The sequence below is a fragment of the Urocampus carinirostris genome, chromosome 9 (genome assembly GCF_059441175.1).
Source record: "Urocampus carinirostris isolate Australia breed hairy pipefish chromosome 9, RoL_Ucar_1.0, whole genome shotgun sequence".
NCBI lineage: Eukaryota > Metazoa > Chordata > Actinopteri > Syngnathiformes > Syngnathidae > Urocampus > Urocampus carinirostris.
The window spans coordinates 26,955,807-26,970,903 of NC_142357.1; the positions used below are offsets into that span (position 1 = coordinate 26,955,807).

General features: G+C 40.2%; 1 protein-coding gene across 1 annotated transcript in view; it reads left to right on the top strand.

Annotated features, from left to right (window-relative positions):
* atp10b (ATPase phospholipid transporting 10B) overlaps positions 1-15,097 on the top strand; it is a 42,529-nt gene that overhangs the window by 14,528 nt on the left and 12,904 nt on the right. The window contains exons 9-14 of the mRNA XM_088343390.1: positions 807-965; positions 5,837-5,972; positions 7,033-7,371; positions 8,675-8,775; positions 9,504-9,630; positions 9,700-9,884. Of these exons, the coding sequence (XP_088199516.1) occupies positions 807-965; positions 5,837-5,972; positions 7,033-7,371; positions 8,675-8,775; positions 9,504-9,630; positions 9,700-9,884 (1,047 nt within the window). The remainder of the gene's footprint in view (positions 1-806; positions 966-5,836; positions 5,973-7,032; positions 7,372-8,674; positions 8,776-9,503; positions 9,631-9,699; positions 9,885-15,097) is intronic.

Sequence of the window (15,097 nt, forward strand, 5' to 3'; positions counted from 1 at the left end):
ATAGAAAGAAATACAAGTTCAGTGTCTCTGTTCGAGGCACCTTTCTTTGGCAACATCAAGTAAACATATTTCAACCTGCAGCTTGTTTTTCTATTGCGTTTCGCTGAGTGTTGTCTCGCGGGCCGGATTCAATCCCTTAGCGGGCCTGATCTGGCCTGCGGGGCGCCTGTTTGACACCTGTGTACTAGAGATTGGAAGTACTGCGTATACAACTATAGGTAACCTCATTGTTGTTGTTACTATTATTATATCATAACTTATTATTGCTTTTCTTGTTATTATCATTGGTGTCACAATGATATTTAGTGACTAGTAGCGTTATGAAGTTAATAGATGGGTATAACGATGAGTAGTGTAAAAAATATGTGACTATTGTTACTATTATAATTATTGATATCTGGCCTATGTAATATTTAAATCTGTGAGATTTTGTTATATTAAGACACAAAAGAGGAGCTATCTGTAAAATGCAATAGGGAAGGTGAAGGGGTAGGGAAAATATGCGTCTGCTTCTTACTACCCCTTTTTCGAACATGTTACGTTGACATTATTTTGTTATTAATTCATTGTTTTTGTCCTGTTTTTATTTTACAATGATTGAAATAAAGTTTTCATTCATTTTCATTCATAATATTGGGATGATTAGAATAATCAAATTACTGGAAAACGATAATTATAACTACGGTATATATGCAGCAACATGTTCAATGTTCCGACCCTACGTAATAAAAAAACGTTGATGAATAAATATACTCTTTTCCCCTTATCCAGAATAAATCCATAAACTGATTTATTCCCTCACATAGGAAACGGAGGTGATCCCAGACAGAAACCTGCTGCGGCAGGTCAGCGTCGCAGAGAGCAGCAGCATCCTTCAGAAGATGGATCCATGCCTAGACTTTTTTGTGGCTCTCGCCATTTGCAACACCGTGGTGGTTTCCATGGCAACAGCTCAGAGACAGAGGGTGAGTGTTCTGTTTACTGTCACCACGGATGGGGAGTAAAGATGGAAGAGAGAAAAGATGACAGGGATTGACTCTTTTAATGGAAAAATACATTTATTTTCTTGGCCGGCCCACCTGGGCTTACGTGACATTATGACATGAAATATCCTCTATCTTTGAAACAAAATCACATTAAATAGGAATAGGACTTTAAATACCACTATTTTGTTTCCCAACGAAGCATACTATAAAATATAATTCACTGTGATTTCTAACAATAGGAGAATCTGTCCATGTGTTATAAATATTGCAGTAAAAAATCCAAATAAATTCGTTGTCTGAACTTAATGAAATCACCTGGGGGGCCGCCAGAGCTAAGGTCTGGCTTAGGTTGGTCCAAATCGGGTTTTCCACAAAAAAGTTTGGATAGAAACATTCCACTGTTTTCAAATATAATTTTCTTGTAATTCCGTTCACAACATAAAAACTGAACAAAATAGATCAAATAAAATAATTTTTAAAAAACACTAAGAATTAATGTGAAAGTAAATCAATCAATCAGTAATAAATAAATACATAATCTGCCAGGGCTGACTTAAAGGGACAGTGTGTATTATTCACTGCCTCCTAGTGGTGAAAATGTCATTCATTAAAAGAAATATTGATTGAAATAAATAGCAAAATTATATTGTTCTTTGGAGCAGTATCTTGAACGGCCCATCCATCCAACCATTATATGCACCGCTTATCCTCAGTAGGGTCACTGGGGTGCTGGAGCCCATCCCAGCTATCTTCAGGCAATGGGCAGGGGACACCCAGAACTGGTTCACCCTGTTCAATCCTGGAAGGGGGATTACCACATGTGAGATCCTTTCTCAAGGTTTCTCTTTTCTCCTCACACTGAGGTTTTTGAGTTTTTCCTTGCCCGCATGCTGGTTTGCTAGTTTAAGATCAGGTAATTGTGTAATTTTGTAACTGTAATCCTGTGCAGTCCTTTGAGACATTTTTGTGATTAAGGGCTATATAAATAAATTTGACTTGACTTGACTTGACTTGGTTGCCAGCCAGTCGCAGGGCACACAAAGACAGACAACTCACTCGCTCATTCACACTTAGGGACAATTTGGACTGGCCAATAAACCTGGAATGCATGTTTTTGTGTCATGGTTGCCATGGCGCCCAATTGGCCCTGCCCGTGTGGCGCCAGCTGCGGCTTGTTGACAGATTGGCTTCCCTGCTATTTAAACCCAGTCCTGTCACTCTCTTTTTGTCAATCCATCAAGGAACCTCTGCCCCGCAAGACGTGGGTTCTGACTCTGTTCTGGTGGCTTTTGGTATTACCTGTCCGGCATTGTTCCCATGTATTTTGTCCTGTTTAATATCGGTTTCCACTTTTGTTCCTGACGATTTTTGTCCTATTTATTATTCTCTCAAGTTTTTGTTCCCATCTAGTATGTCCTATTTAATTTCAATATCCTGTTTGTATATTAATCCTGTCTGTCCCGTCCTGTCCGGTATCGACCCAATCCGTCCAATATCTGCTTGGGCAATTGGTGTCGATATCGTCGGTCTCTGGCTTCCTGTCTTTCCACGCCATTTACCGTAAAATAAAAGCTTGTGTGAGAACGTCATGCATTTGGGTCCTGATCCTGTTTCAGTTCATGACATTTTGGGAATGTGGGAGGAAACCAGAGTGTCCGGAGGAAACCCACGCATGCACGGGGAAAACATGCAAACACCACACAGGGAGGCTGCGTTAGCTGGACTTGAAACCTGAACCTCCTGTTTCTGTTTTTTTTCTTCCCCAAAATTGATGAATTCAGAAATGGTTGCCACACTGCTATTTTTTGAACACACCCCTTTGAACTATTTGCCCAATTGCACAGCTTTCAGAGCGTGCCTATTATGAATGCTGGGTCTTGTATTTTTTTCTGAGAATCTACTGGACCTACTGGTAACTTGTCTGGCATGTCACAATGAAAAATATACTAGAAACCAGGGATATTCTTCTAAGTAACATTGCACTGCTATTATTTTGAACAGCAGTGTAGATGTGCTTGTTTTTAAATACTGGTAGGTCGAGACATTTTTATTTAATTTATACCAGTTTTTTCTGGTTTTGATTTAGTTTGTGTCACGACCAGCACACTGGGTAGTCCCGATCGCGTAAAGTTTTCTCACAATTTTATTGAAAGGACAAGGAAGAGCAGCGCCTGCGATCCGATGTTCGCTGGACACGGGACGCAAGTCGCTCTTCTAATCGGATTGTGCTCTGAATACGGAAGTGGATCTCCCGTCGCGGGCGATGGCGGTGTCAGGAATGAAAAAACAGGTCGATAGCCGGGACAGGAGAGCAAAAACGTCAGGAACAGGTCGTAAGCTGGGACGGGAGAGCAGACGTGGTCGGGATCAAAAACTGGTCTGAAGTCGGGACGGGAGAGCAGACGTGGTCGGGATCAAAATGGGTTGTAGCCGGAGACAAACGGGAGCAAAAACGGGACAGGCGGGAGTCAGAGTTAAAAAAATGCTTGCCTTGTAAAAACAGAGGTTTCCAGACGGACTGACCACAGGTGACTGACAGGACTTGGTTCAAATAATGACAGGGAGCCAATCAGACCCCGCAGCGGTTGGCGCCAAATGGTCACAGGTGATTCACATCGGTAACCATTACAGTGTACCCCTACTGCCACAAAAAGACACTGCGAGGCTGTACGTTACATCTTCAAAAATAAAAAAAAGACAAGTATCCATCTTTAAGGCTTATTGTGTATTATTTAGCGCCTTTTAGTGGTACAAAAACTTTATTCAAAAAAAAAAAATACTGATTTGAATAATAAGCCAAATAAACCATAGTATAAAAGTGTGTTTTTTTTAAATACTTGCAGGGAGAAATTTTTATTAATTTTATATCCCATGAGTTTCACCTAGAGGAGGATGACATAATTGTCTTCCATTTTGTTGCTCCGGGTACCCCCTCAAAAAAACAAAAACAAATAAATAAAAGGGGGGGGGGGGAATAAAAGAAAAATGCTGCTTTATGGTCACTTTGATTCTCCGTAATTTTCATTCTTACATGTGATTTTTAGCTTTCGGTTTCAGTTGCACAACAGAGCACTTCATCATCTGGTGGTTAAATAATAAACACTGTCCCTTTGACTTTATTTTAAGGCGGGGCGTTAATTTATCATTCTGAGCGGAGAAATTCGACCCTGGGCTTTGAGTCCGAAACCCCTGACTTAAGGTTTCTATAATGGGTTCCTGGGTTTTCTACAATTTGACTATCTTTAATTGCTAACTCCCAGTTGTTCCAAGTCTCCACTTTCATCAGTAGTCAGTGCTAAATTGCTCCTAATTTGTCCTTGCCAGTTGCAAAGATACCGGGCCTTTTTCTAAATGAGCTAGGTATTAAAGGTGAGATATACAGTGCAGCCGAGGTTACTTCAATTAATTCAGTTATTTTTGGCAGCCAGGCAAATGAGAGACATCAGCTTTACCTTAGTTGTGTAATTCAAGATCAAGGAAACAGAGCTGGTTTCTGTTATCAACATGCAGTCCGAAAAACAGGGGTCTCAAAGACGCTGGATGATGGATTGTGTATTTGTACTATATAATTTTAATGTGGTTTTGATTGTTTGTTGGGTCATTTTTCTGGTTTGATTTCAGTTGATTTTCGTTTTTTGGTTTGGTCTTTGGTAATTGTTTGGTCGTTTTCTGGTCAATATTTTGACATTTTCAGTGGTTTTTCATAAATTAGTGAGTTTGGAATACTTGTACTATTTTTACTACTTTTCAGTACTTCTACTTACTTGTCACCACCCATGCATGTCAGTTATTTTATATACCATGCCATTGTGTTTCAGTACTTTTTTACTGTTTTGTAACTTTTCATTATGTTTTCAGATATTTTTCAAACTTTTCAGTATATTCTTCAAATGTTTACATTTTTGTTTTTTTAGGTATTTTTTGTTTTGTTTTTAATCAATTTTTGTTTTAAGATTCGTTTTATAATTATTTTACAGTTGCTTGATGGTTGTTTTTTGGGCGGTTTTAGTAGTTTTTTTTTTAGCAGATAGGAATAGGCTGAAGAAGCCATGTTCAGAACAATTGATGTTCACTGTTCTATTCATGTTTAAAAAGTTAAAGGTGCTGTCCGGAATTTGAAAAAGTTCCACTTGTACAAGGTGCTTATGTGGCGAGTGCAAGTACGTGTATATATTAGATGGGCTTGAAGAAACTCTTCTATTTTTAATATTTTTGGGGGTTTGGGTTGGCGTTTGGACTGTGTTTGAAACAGTCCTTTTCTTACCCATATCATTTTCTAGCTACACTAACAGAAAACCGCGAGCACGAGCATGAAATCCATCGCAACTGGAACACATTCGCTATAAGGTAGATAAAAGCAGATTAGTGCGGTGAGGAAAGACTATAAAAGTTTTTCAAACTCAGTAGTGCATTGTTATGAATACTTAATAAAGAAATTATTCTGCTTTCGAAATTTTACAGAAATCTCAAACGACTCACCTCACCTTTAAAGAACTTTTAATACAGACAATTCAAATTGATAAAAAAAATAATTGTCAAGACAGCTACAATATGTGGTTTCTTCCGCCGTTTATTATTATTATTATTATGTATTATTCTAACTTATTCCTGATTCATTTCCAAATTGATATGTAATAGGTTTATTTATTTATTCTCTTTTTTATGCTAAAAAAAATAAACATATTTGAGAACATTGGAATGTTTTTTTTTAGAGATTTTCACTTGAGAAAAACCTGATGGCGCCCAGCCTAACCCAGACTTTGTTTTCAAGCGGCCTCCAAGTAAATTGAGTTTGAGACCCCTGCTGTAAAAAATATACGATGATAAAAGAATGTTTCATTTTCTTTCAGACACGAGAATATCCCTCCTCCTTCCAGTCGACTAATCCACTGGAGAATTTCTCCAACCTCCTGAAGAGAGCAGGCTCTCTTCGCAACATATTTGCCTCCAAAAGAAACCGAACCTTCTCAGATACCTCATTCAAAGGTATTCACAAATTCTTAAACATGCAACATGTGAGGAAATAGTAGATGTTTTCTGCACAATATCTCAATCTATTTTATGGGTATATTCGAATTATTTTCTGAGATAACGCATTTTGAAGACAGCGTGTCTTGTCTTTTTCATCCTGAGCTATGTTGTCATCGGAGGAACACCAGCCACCAGTCGCTATATTGTTTTACATGTTAATTATTTGAAAAGGTTTCGAGTGTTCTAAGCAAAATGTTGGTAGTTTTTGTTGAAAATTCCAATGCCAATTGATGCAGTAATGGTAAACAAAGGGCAAATGCACAAAAAGGGGTTGACCGGGGTCTAACAAGACAGTTCAACGAAAAGGCGGTTGCAGCCTCTGCGGAAAAACGCAAGGCTGGCTGTAAGTAGCCAGGCTAAGTGGGAACCTACAAAGAAAAACGGAAACAGCTAGGGCGAAAACCCTGGGGCTGGCTGAGAATATACAAACCAAGCAACACAGATAAAACGGCCAAAACTACACATGGTGGGCAGCCAACGAGCATCAACCGGGATCAAACGAAAGGGGAAAGCCCTCGACAGCCCCAATGCTAACAGGGAGATAGCCCAACAATAATCATACCAACAGCGATACATGCGGTGAAAAACATTAATGAAAATTGTCTAAATAAATGGAGGTGAAGGTATACAAGGAATGCACTAAGTAACGGCGACAGGTAAACTTACCCCACGCAACGGTTGGAGGTCGAAGCATGCAACTCTGACAAAACGGTCACAAAGTCCCCAGCACCAGAGTAAGCAAAGTTCCAAATCCTCCAAACAGAAATGAGTAGTATGCAATTGCAGTTCACTACGATTGCTGTCTGTTTCGGAGTTCACCTCACATCTTTTAAGTGTTATGTTCCTTCAATGATGACACAGCTCACAGGAAACAGGCTAGACGGGTCAACTTTGAGACTTTCTTAAATCCCCTGGCGTGTTGAATATTATGCAACATATTTGTATAAACGTGGGGAGGGACACTACATTATGTGCCTAATTGAAAATATAAATCTGCTTGGTAATACCTTTACAGAAGAAGACCGCTTCAACCCAAGAACAGATGACTCGGGAGTTTCCCACTCACACGAATCCGGCGGACTGTTCTATGAGGCGGAGAGTCCGGACGAGGCGGCCCTAGTGTACGCCGCCAAAGCGTACGGCTTCGTTCTGCTGGGCCGCACCCCTGACAGCGTGACTATGAGGCTGCCGTCAGGTCAGGTCCTGGTCTTTGAGGTGCTGGACACCTTGATGTTTGACTCCAACAGGAAGAGGATGTCTGTGTTGGTTCGACATCCCGTCACCAAAGAGTGTGTGTTATACACTAAAGGTGCAGACTACTCGATCATGGAGCTTCTGGGTGCCCCGTATGCTGGTAAAAACTTAAAATTTCTAAGGCACATGTGTCAAACTCATTTTTTGTGGTCTGCGAGACGATACTAAGAGAAACACAAGTTGAAAATATGCTGCATTTCAACACACAATGATTTGTAGTTTTAAATTTTTCCACTGGATTTCGCCAAAGACGCACGTCACCCACAAAGCACCCACTGTAGCTGTATTTGCTGACAACCAAAGAACATAATAAAAGTAAGGCAATACAAAAATACTAAATTAAAAAAATATATATAACATGGGTGTCTTTGCAGAGGTTGAAATAATATTTAGCTCCTTTTTATAACAGATATGAACTTACTTCCCATGTTTAGGTAAATATGTTCATGAAAAAATAAAATGAAAGTGCAGAAAGACTTTTAAATAATTTAATGAATCATTTAAATAAGTGTAATTATGCTATTTTTGACACTTTCCAGTCTGCAATAGTTTTCCGAGTTATAGGAGCTAAATGGAATAGTGAACTGTTTTCTTAGCTGCCGCCATCTCCTGGGTTGTGTCATCATTAAACCCTTAGTCAGCTCATTCATGATGCGCATGCAAGAACGTGCATTTCTTAGAAGTGCTCGAATAAACTTCTATTTTCATCTTTTTGGGTGGGCGTTTGGACACAACTTTATGCAGGCCTTTTCTTCCTTTCACCATTTTCACGCTACACTAACAAAACGAAAATCCGTGGGGACGAGCGTGACATCAGTCTTCATCCCTCTCTCCAGCCCCTATTCCAACTACCTAACGTGTCCTCCCCGAAACATCTATGTGAGATATATTCAGATGGGTGGGGTGGAAAATAAAACATAAGGGTTCTTTGAACTTAGATAACACATTCTTAAAAGAGAAAATATTCAACTTCAACTTTATTGATGACACCCCATACAATGCAACCCACCCTTAAAGAAACCGTAGCTGAAATAAATTCAATTCTTGTTTTGCTTTTTTTTAGGGTTAGGGTTAGGTTACAGTTTTTACAAACAAACAGTTGATAAATATAGCAAGAGATTGAAAAAAATGATTGAGGAAAAAAACTTTCAATTATTGTTTAACAATCAAATCTTACATCCCTGAATCATAAGTTAACCGTTAGCCTCCAAAAAGACGCCCAGCCCTCCAGCAAAGGCACATTTATTATGCTATAAGTTTCGTAGCCGTTCCCCCGTTAGAATGTTTTTTTTCTACCTTGAGGCCCCTGAGTGAAAATGAGTTTGACACCCCTGTTCCACGGAGTAAGGAATTAAACTAGCAAAATCAAATATAAATATATTTCTGTATTTCTTCAATTCTAGAGCATCTCAGTGGAAACCAGAAAAATGTTGTAGCTGATACTCAGTATCACCTTGACTGCTACGCTAAAGAAGGCCTCCGTACACTTTGCTTTACAAAGAAGGTAATCTATCACGTAATCTACATCCGGTCAACCCGAGTAAGGCGGCCATACTGGATGGGTCTAAGTTGACCTCATTACTATTGTGATTGACATACGAAATATGGTGATCACAGCTTTAGTTTGGGTTTTGTTCAATCTTTTTGGCTACGTTACGACAACAAGTATTCCCTGATGTACAAAAAAGACCCATATGCGCTGGAGCAAAGCGGGCGATCTAGGGTTTACGGTTTTGAATAAGGTGATCTCTGGGGTTAGTTTCAGCTGGCAAATGCCGTGCTATCATCGGCAAGGCGTTTTAGCATGCCCAGGCCCTTATGGGAGAGTCGTATTGCCTTAATATGGAGCCCATCTCTGGCCTTCACTCACCAGATATGGGTGCATTCTTTTAGTCCAGGCTTTAAAGAACACTCTGGGATTCCTGTGGAGCTCATTTTGGTCGGTAAACCCCACAATATTTTTGTTTAGTTTCTATGGCGCGCACCCACCATCTCCAAAAGGCAAATTGCAAGTGAGGTTATCGCTCTGGCCTCCACTCACCAGGTAACAGTACATAAAAATACATGGAAAAGTCACAAAAGAACGCCACTTTTCACATTATTCTTCCGTTTGAAACGGTGTCTGGGGGACCCATCCAACATGGCTGACTGTTTATATTTAGGCATGTCAGGCGAAAACTCCATTACAGGCAGTGTAGTGTCCTTCAAGTGCAATTACAAATTCCTCCGCAGATTGTGAGCGCCAAAGACTATAATGTCTGGTCCGTGAGCAGACAAACCGCCATGGCCGCCATCGATGGCAGAGAGCAGCTCATTATGGACACCGCTGTGAAACTAGAGACAAATCTCACCCTGCTGGGTAACTACCCATCTATCGGCGCACCTGTAAAACACACGTCGGTCTGCAAATCACACAACTTTCCTGCAGGGGCGACAGGCATTGAGGACCGTCTGCAGGAGAGCGTTCCAGATACTATCCTGGCTCTGAGGGAGGCGGGGATCAAGGTTTGGGTGCTGACCGGTGACAAACTGGAGACGGCTGTCAATATCGGCTATGCCTGCCGGCTGCTGGAGGACGAGGACCTCGTGATTAACATGTGCTGCAAAAACAAGGTGAGGAGGCACTTGACTGCCAAGTTAGCCCATCAAGACATTGCTGATCAACTCAAGAGCGGAACAATTTGTAGCCATGACCTTGACCCGATTAAACACCATTAGACAGAGTAGCAGTTCTTTAAAGGAGCTGGATGCAATTTGGAATGTTTTTACTCACGGTCGCCATATCCTACCTTGTGTCATCATTCTGGCCTCTGTCAGCTTGTTCAGGATGCATGTACAAGTACGTGCATTTCTTAGACAGGCTCTTTTTTTTAATATCATTCTTAGGATTTAGGTTGATGTGTGGACATTATGGTATATATAGCAAGCCTCTGCTTGCTTTCCGGGACAAGCATGACATCACTCTTCAACACTCCTCCCTGCCCCCATTCCGCCTAACTAATGTGTTCTGTCCCGAACAGCTTTGGTAATAGTAAGATAAAAGTAGATAGGAATGAGGGCTCTTTGAACTCAGTTGGGTATTGTACATGTGGTAATCGAGCTTATATTTAACTTAGACATTTTTTTAGGTCACTTCAAATAATGCAGCTCACCTTTATAGCTGAATTGTGTAAGTCCTTATTATTCAAATTCCTCTTCTCATTTTCTTTCATTATATATGGAATATATTCCTTAGGTTTTCAATAGATTCATTTAAAATATTTCAACATTTGATCAGGCTAGCCCTTGGCTTCTAGATGAATTTTTATGGCACTTCCATCTGTTTGACTTTGACCCCCTGATTTAGACTCACCAATCGATCTTCTATGCATGTTTTTGGTACGTGGGAAGAAACTGGAATACCTGCAGAAAACCCACTGAAAGGCAGGGAGACCATGCAAACTCTACATAGGGAAGCTGGTCGCTGGACTTGAACGCAGGACCTCTAAACTGTGTGGCAGAAGTTTTAACCAGTCACCCACTGTCCCACCGACTTATTCCCAATTCTTTCTTGAACTCACTAGTGGAATGGAACCCATCAGTGAGACTTGTCCATACGATAGAAAATAAAGTCGCATATAACACAGTAATTGTGAGACAATTTTGATTGTGCAACGTTGCAGAAAGTCCTTGAGTACTTTAAAGTGTCTAATGCTCTGGAATATTGATCAACCGCTACAAAAACATGCAGACAGCTGACGCAAAAATAATCAATACAGTAATAATGTTACGCCAGGGATGTGCAAAATTGATCAAGAAAGTGCTACGATGCAATAGCAAAGGAGCCATCAGAATATTGTCTGGTTTTGTTCAGCAGATAGTAAAATATAGTAATAATAAACACGAAAGCACCCTGAAAAGTGTTTATTATATTTTTTTGATTACGCTCAATAGTGTTAATTTTCCACACTATAGAGTGTTGGATGCTTTGAGAAATACCAGTTCTTTCAAAGAAAAGTGGTTCTTTGAAATATATACACTTATATAATATGATGAATGAATGAACTTTATTTCGATCATGTTAAAACAAAAATAAAACAAGCCAAAAAAAACAAAACAATGTGAACATGTCCAAAAAGGAATAGGAAGAAGCATATGCTGTCAAGAAAGCGGAGCGGGAAACAGGAAAAAAGGACCCATTCCCGTAGAAGTACTCACAATTTATTGGGGGAAGGATGAGGAGGGTGCGCACACTCGATCCGGGGATAGATGGTCACGGAGTGGATTAGAAATCCAAACAAAAGAAAAGTTGTCAAAAACAAACAAACAAATCAGACCAAAAACAAAACAGGATCAAATACGGGCAGATTTACAGAACTAGGCATTTAACAGGTTTTAACAGAAGTCTCACAGAAGTCTCACGGAGTTTAACCAGGTTTAACAAACATTCCAGCAAGGCACAGTACAAAGGAGCGCGTTTAAGTACTCCACGAGCAATAAGTCCAATGCGTCTCAGCCGGTGTCAAGGGGCGGGGCCAGCTGGGCGCCATGACAACCGTGCAGGACATGACATAAGCTTAGTTGATCCTACCTCACTTCCTTAATAATTGTGTCTTCCAGCTAAATATCATTGCTGTCTCCATCCATTCTCAGCATAATATATTATAAGAGTATATATTAAAATAACAATTCCTATTGGTGCTCATGGTGACAACTGACTGTTCTGTGGTGTTTGTTTCCCGTAATACAAAATGTCTTTGGACCGGCTGCTGTCAGGACCACAACGGAGACAGGACCCGCTTGCTTTGCGTTTCTCACATGTTTTATTGGAAGAAAGAGAAAGGGTTGCGCCCACGATCCGGTGATTGCTGTACGCGGGAAGCAGGTCGTTCTGAAACTCGGACTGTGCTCCGAACGCGGAAGTGGATCTTCCGTGGCGAGCGATGGCAGTGTCGGGGACGGAAAAACGGGTCAGTAACCGGGACAGAGAGCAACGTTGTCGTGTCGGAAGCGAGTCGTAAGCCAGAATAGGAGAGAAGACGTGGCCGAGGACAAAAAGAGGTCGAACGCCAGGACAGGAGAGTAGATGTGGTCAGGGTCAAAAAGGGGTCGAAGCCGGGGGACGAACGGGAGCAAAACCTGGACAGGTGGGAGTCGAAAAAGGCTTGTCTACTGTTAACTGAGGTTCGCAGACGGACTGAAAAAAGGGAACAGACAGGAACGGGTACAAGTACTGATCAGGAGCCAATCACAGCCCGCGGCAGTTGGCGCCACAGTAGCGGGCACAGCTGAAACACATCAGAAATAATGACAGCTGCCTTAGGGGATCCGCCTAATAATGTAATATATAATAAACACTTTTCTGCTTGTAGCATTATTTTACTACTTCAAAATTTGCTATTTGCTCTATGTTTAAGTTATTATAGTAAAATTATAAATGTTGATTACTTGTCTAAGTTTGAGAGTTGGAATTATATTTAATTCAACTACATAATTGATAAATACTTTTAGTATATTCATCCATCCCTCCATTCTTATCCTCATTAGGGTTGCAGAGGTGCCGGTGCCCATCACAGCTATCTTTGGGCAGTGGGCAGGGCACACCCTTAACTGGTTGCCACTCAGTCACAGGGCTAGTATCTTCATGTTTCTAAATAAACTATGAAACAAACAATCCAATTAATAGATAGGAAGACATTGGTGTAACGTTTGTACAGGAAAGAGCTCAGTATGCATCTATGTGGTGTTGATTGTAAGTACTGGGAAATTGAGATACTGTTTTTTTTGTCCACATGAAACCGACATTTGTACATAGTACATTGGTAGTGTTGGTGAAAAATAGTCTGACCAACTAATGGCTTAGCAATACATGAGGCAGGTTTCGAAAGGTGCTAGCCTTTGTAAAACACCAATGATTTTTGGCCTTACAAGTGTTGTGTGGTTACAGGCAGTTTGCCAAAAAAGGGTTGTCTGAAACTCTGACTCCTGGCAACTACAAGGCCTCCCTCAGCAGAATATGACTCAAAAGTGGGCCACTTATGCCCTCCTCCGTTTCCCTCAATCCTAAACAGTCAAAATGTCATATTTGGCGCAAGGTGGTGATTGGAAGAGTTCATCCCTGAGGTGGTCAATGCGGGTAAAAATAGTTGAACCAATAAAGCTCCACTCTAGATCACAGGAGGAGAGATATTTCCTGTGAGGGTTCAATATTAGGTTACTAATTAGATGTGAAAGGCGAAGTTATTGTATTGGCAAGGACTCACTCCATCTGTCGTGCATGACAAGTCTTTTCTGAGATCAGGAGAGCTTCCTGAGTACAGTGAACCCTCGCTAAACACAATTCACTTCTCACAGTTTCACTGATCAGAATGGCGTGAATAAATATTATTGCGCTATTGTGGTGCAACAAGGGTTGCTGATTAGTTAAAATGTTATATTTTGGGATTTTTATGTTGTGTAATGCCTATTTGACTGTTAGGGGAAGTGTATTATTATTTTTCAGGGTATTGAGTTTTGTATGTCAAAAAGGGGTAAGAGAAGTACCAGTATATCAGCATTAGATGGCATAGTATCACAGGTCAGAGAAGGGTGCTTGGGCCAAGACTCACGGGACCTCACGTGATTTGATGAGACTTGCTCAATAAATGATCCTTAATGTCAACAAGTAAAAGGTGTCGTGTGAGACTGACATTTATCATTTATTTTGCAGGTGAGATGTATATACTGGTAACCAGGGTTCGGTAGGGTTACTTTAACTTGATTACTTTCAATTACTTTTCGATTACTCCAATACCAAATATGCTAATAAAAGACAAAAGAAACTAAATATGAATAAAATTACTAAATTTTGTGCAGGCTTGGGGAGTAACGGAATACATGGAACGGCAAAAATGATGTTGGCTAGCTGTTTGGATTTATTTTCATTTTGTTTCTGTCGCATTTTATGTTAGTTTTGCCGGAGATCAAAGAGATCAAAGCCAGGATAGAAAGCTTACCACGTGTTGTGAGTCATAATTTTATACTTATTTAGTTTATTTTGTCTTTTATTAGCATATTTGGTATTGGAGTAATCCAAAAGTAATTGAAAGTAACCAAGTTAACGTAACCCTACCCAACCCTGCTGGTAACACACTTACTGTGAGGATGATAATATGTGAAAATATGTTTTTTAAAGGTATTTGTGACGTCTGTAAAGTTTACAAAAAGTGAAATAGTACGAGGGAGTCGTCCGTTATTGTAACGACCCTCAATCCTGCGCGACACAAGGTTTCACAGTCACTCAGTTTATTGCCTGCATTCAGTAAACAAAACAATACAAAAGTCAGGGCATCTGTTCACGACTGCAATAATCTTCAGCGCGATGCAAATTAGCTGAAGCTACGCCAAGCAGACAACATGCGAGCACATTAATAGTGAAACTTTAATAATAACAATGAACATAACTTTTCCACGTACCTGCATTCAGTAAACAAAACAATACAAAAGTCAGGGCATCTGTTTACGACTGCAAATCTAAAACATTAAAAATACAAAAACGGGTCATCACTCAACAGGCCGCACCTCGTGGCATGTTTTTACGGTACTTTACTTCTTATTTAATGCTTTTTTTTAATATACATCATTTAGCACAACTTATATATCTTTATATACAAAAACAATTTGCGAAAGCAGCTCCTATATCTAGCAAAATATGCATTTTTTATCCAACTGATATTGGGCACATCTTACCTTCAGCGCGATGCAAATTAGCTGAAGCTACGGCAAGCGCTTAAGCCCATAAAGTGCCAAACGAAGAAGACAGTCGCAGACGCCCATAACTTAACAATTAAATGAGGTACCGGAATATT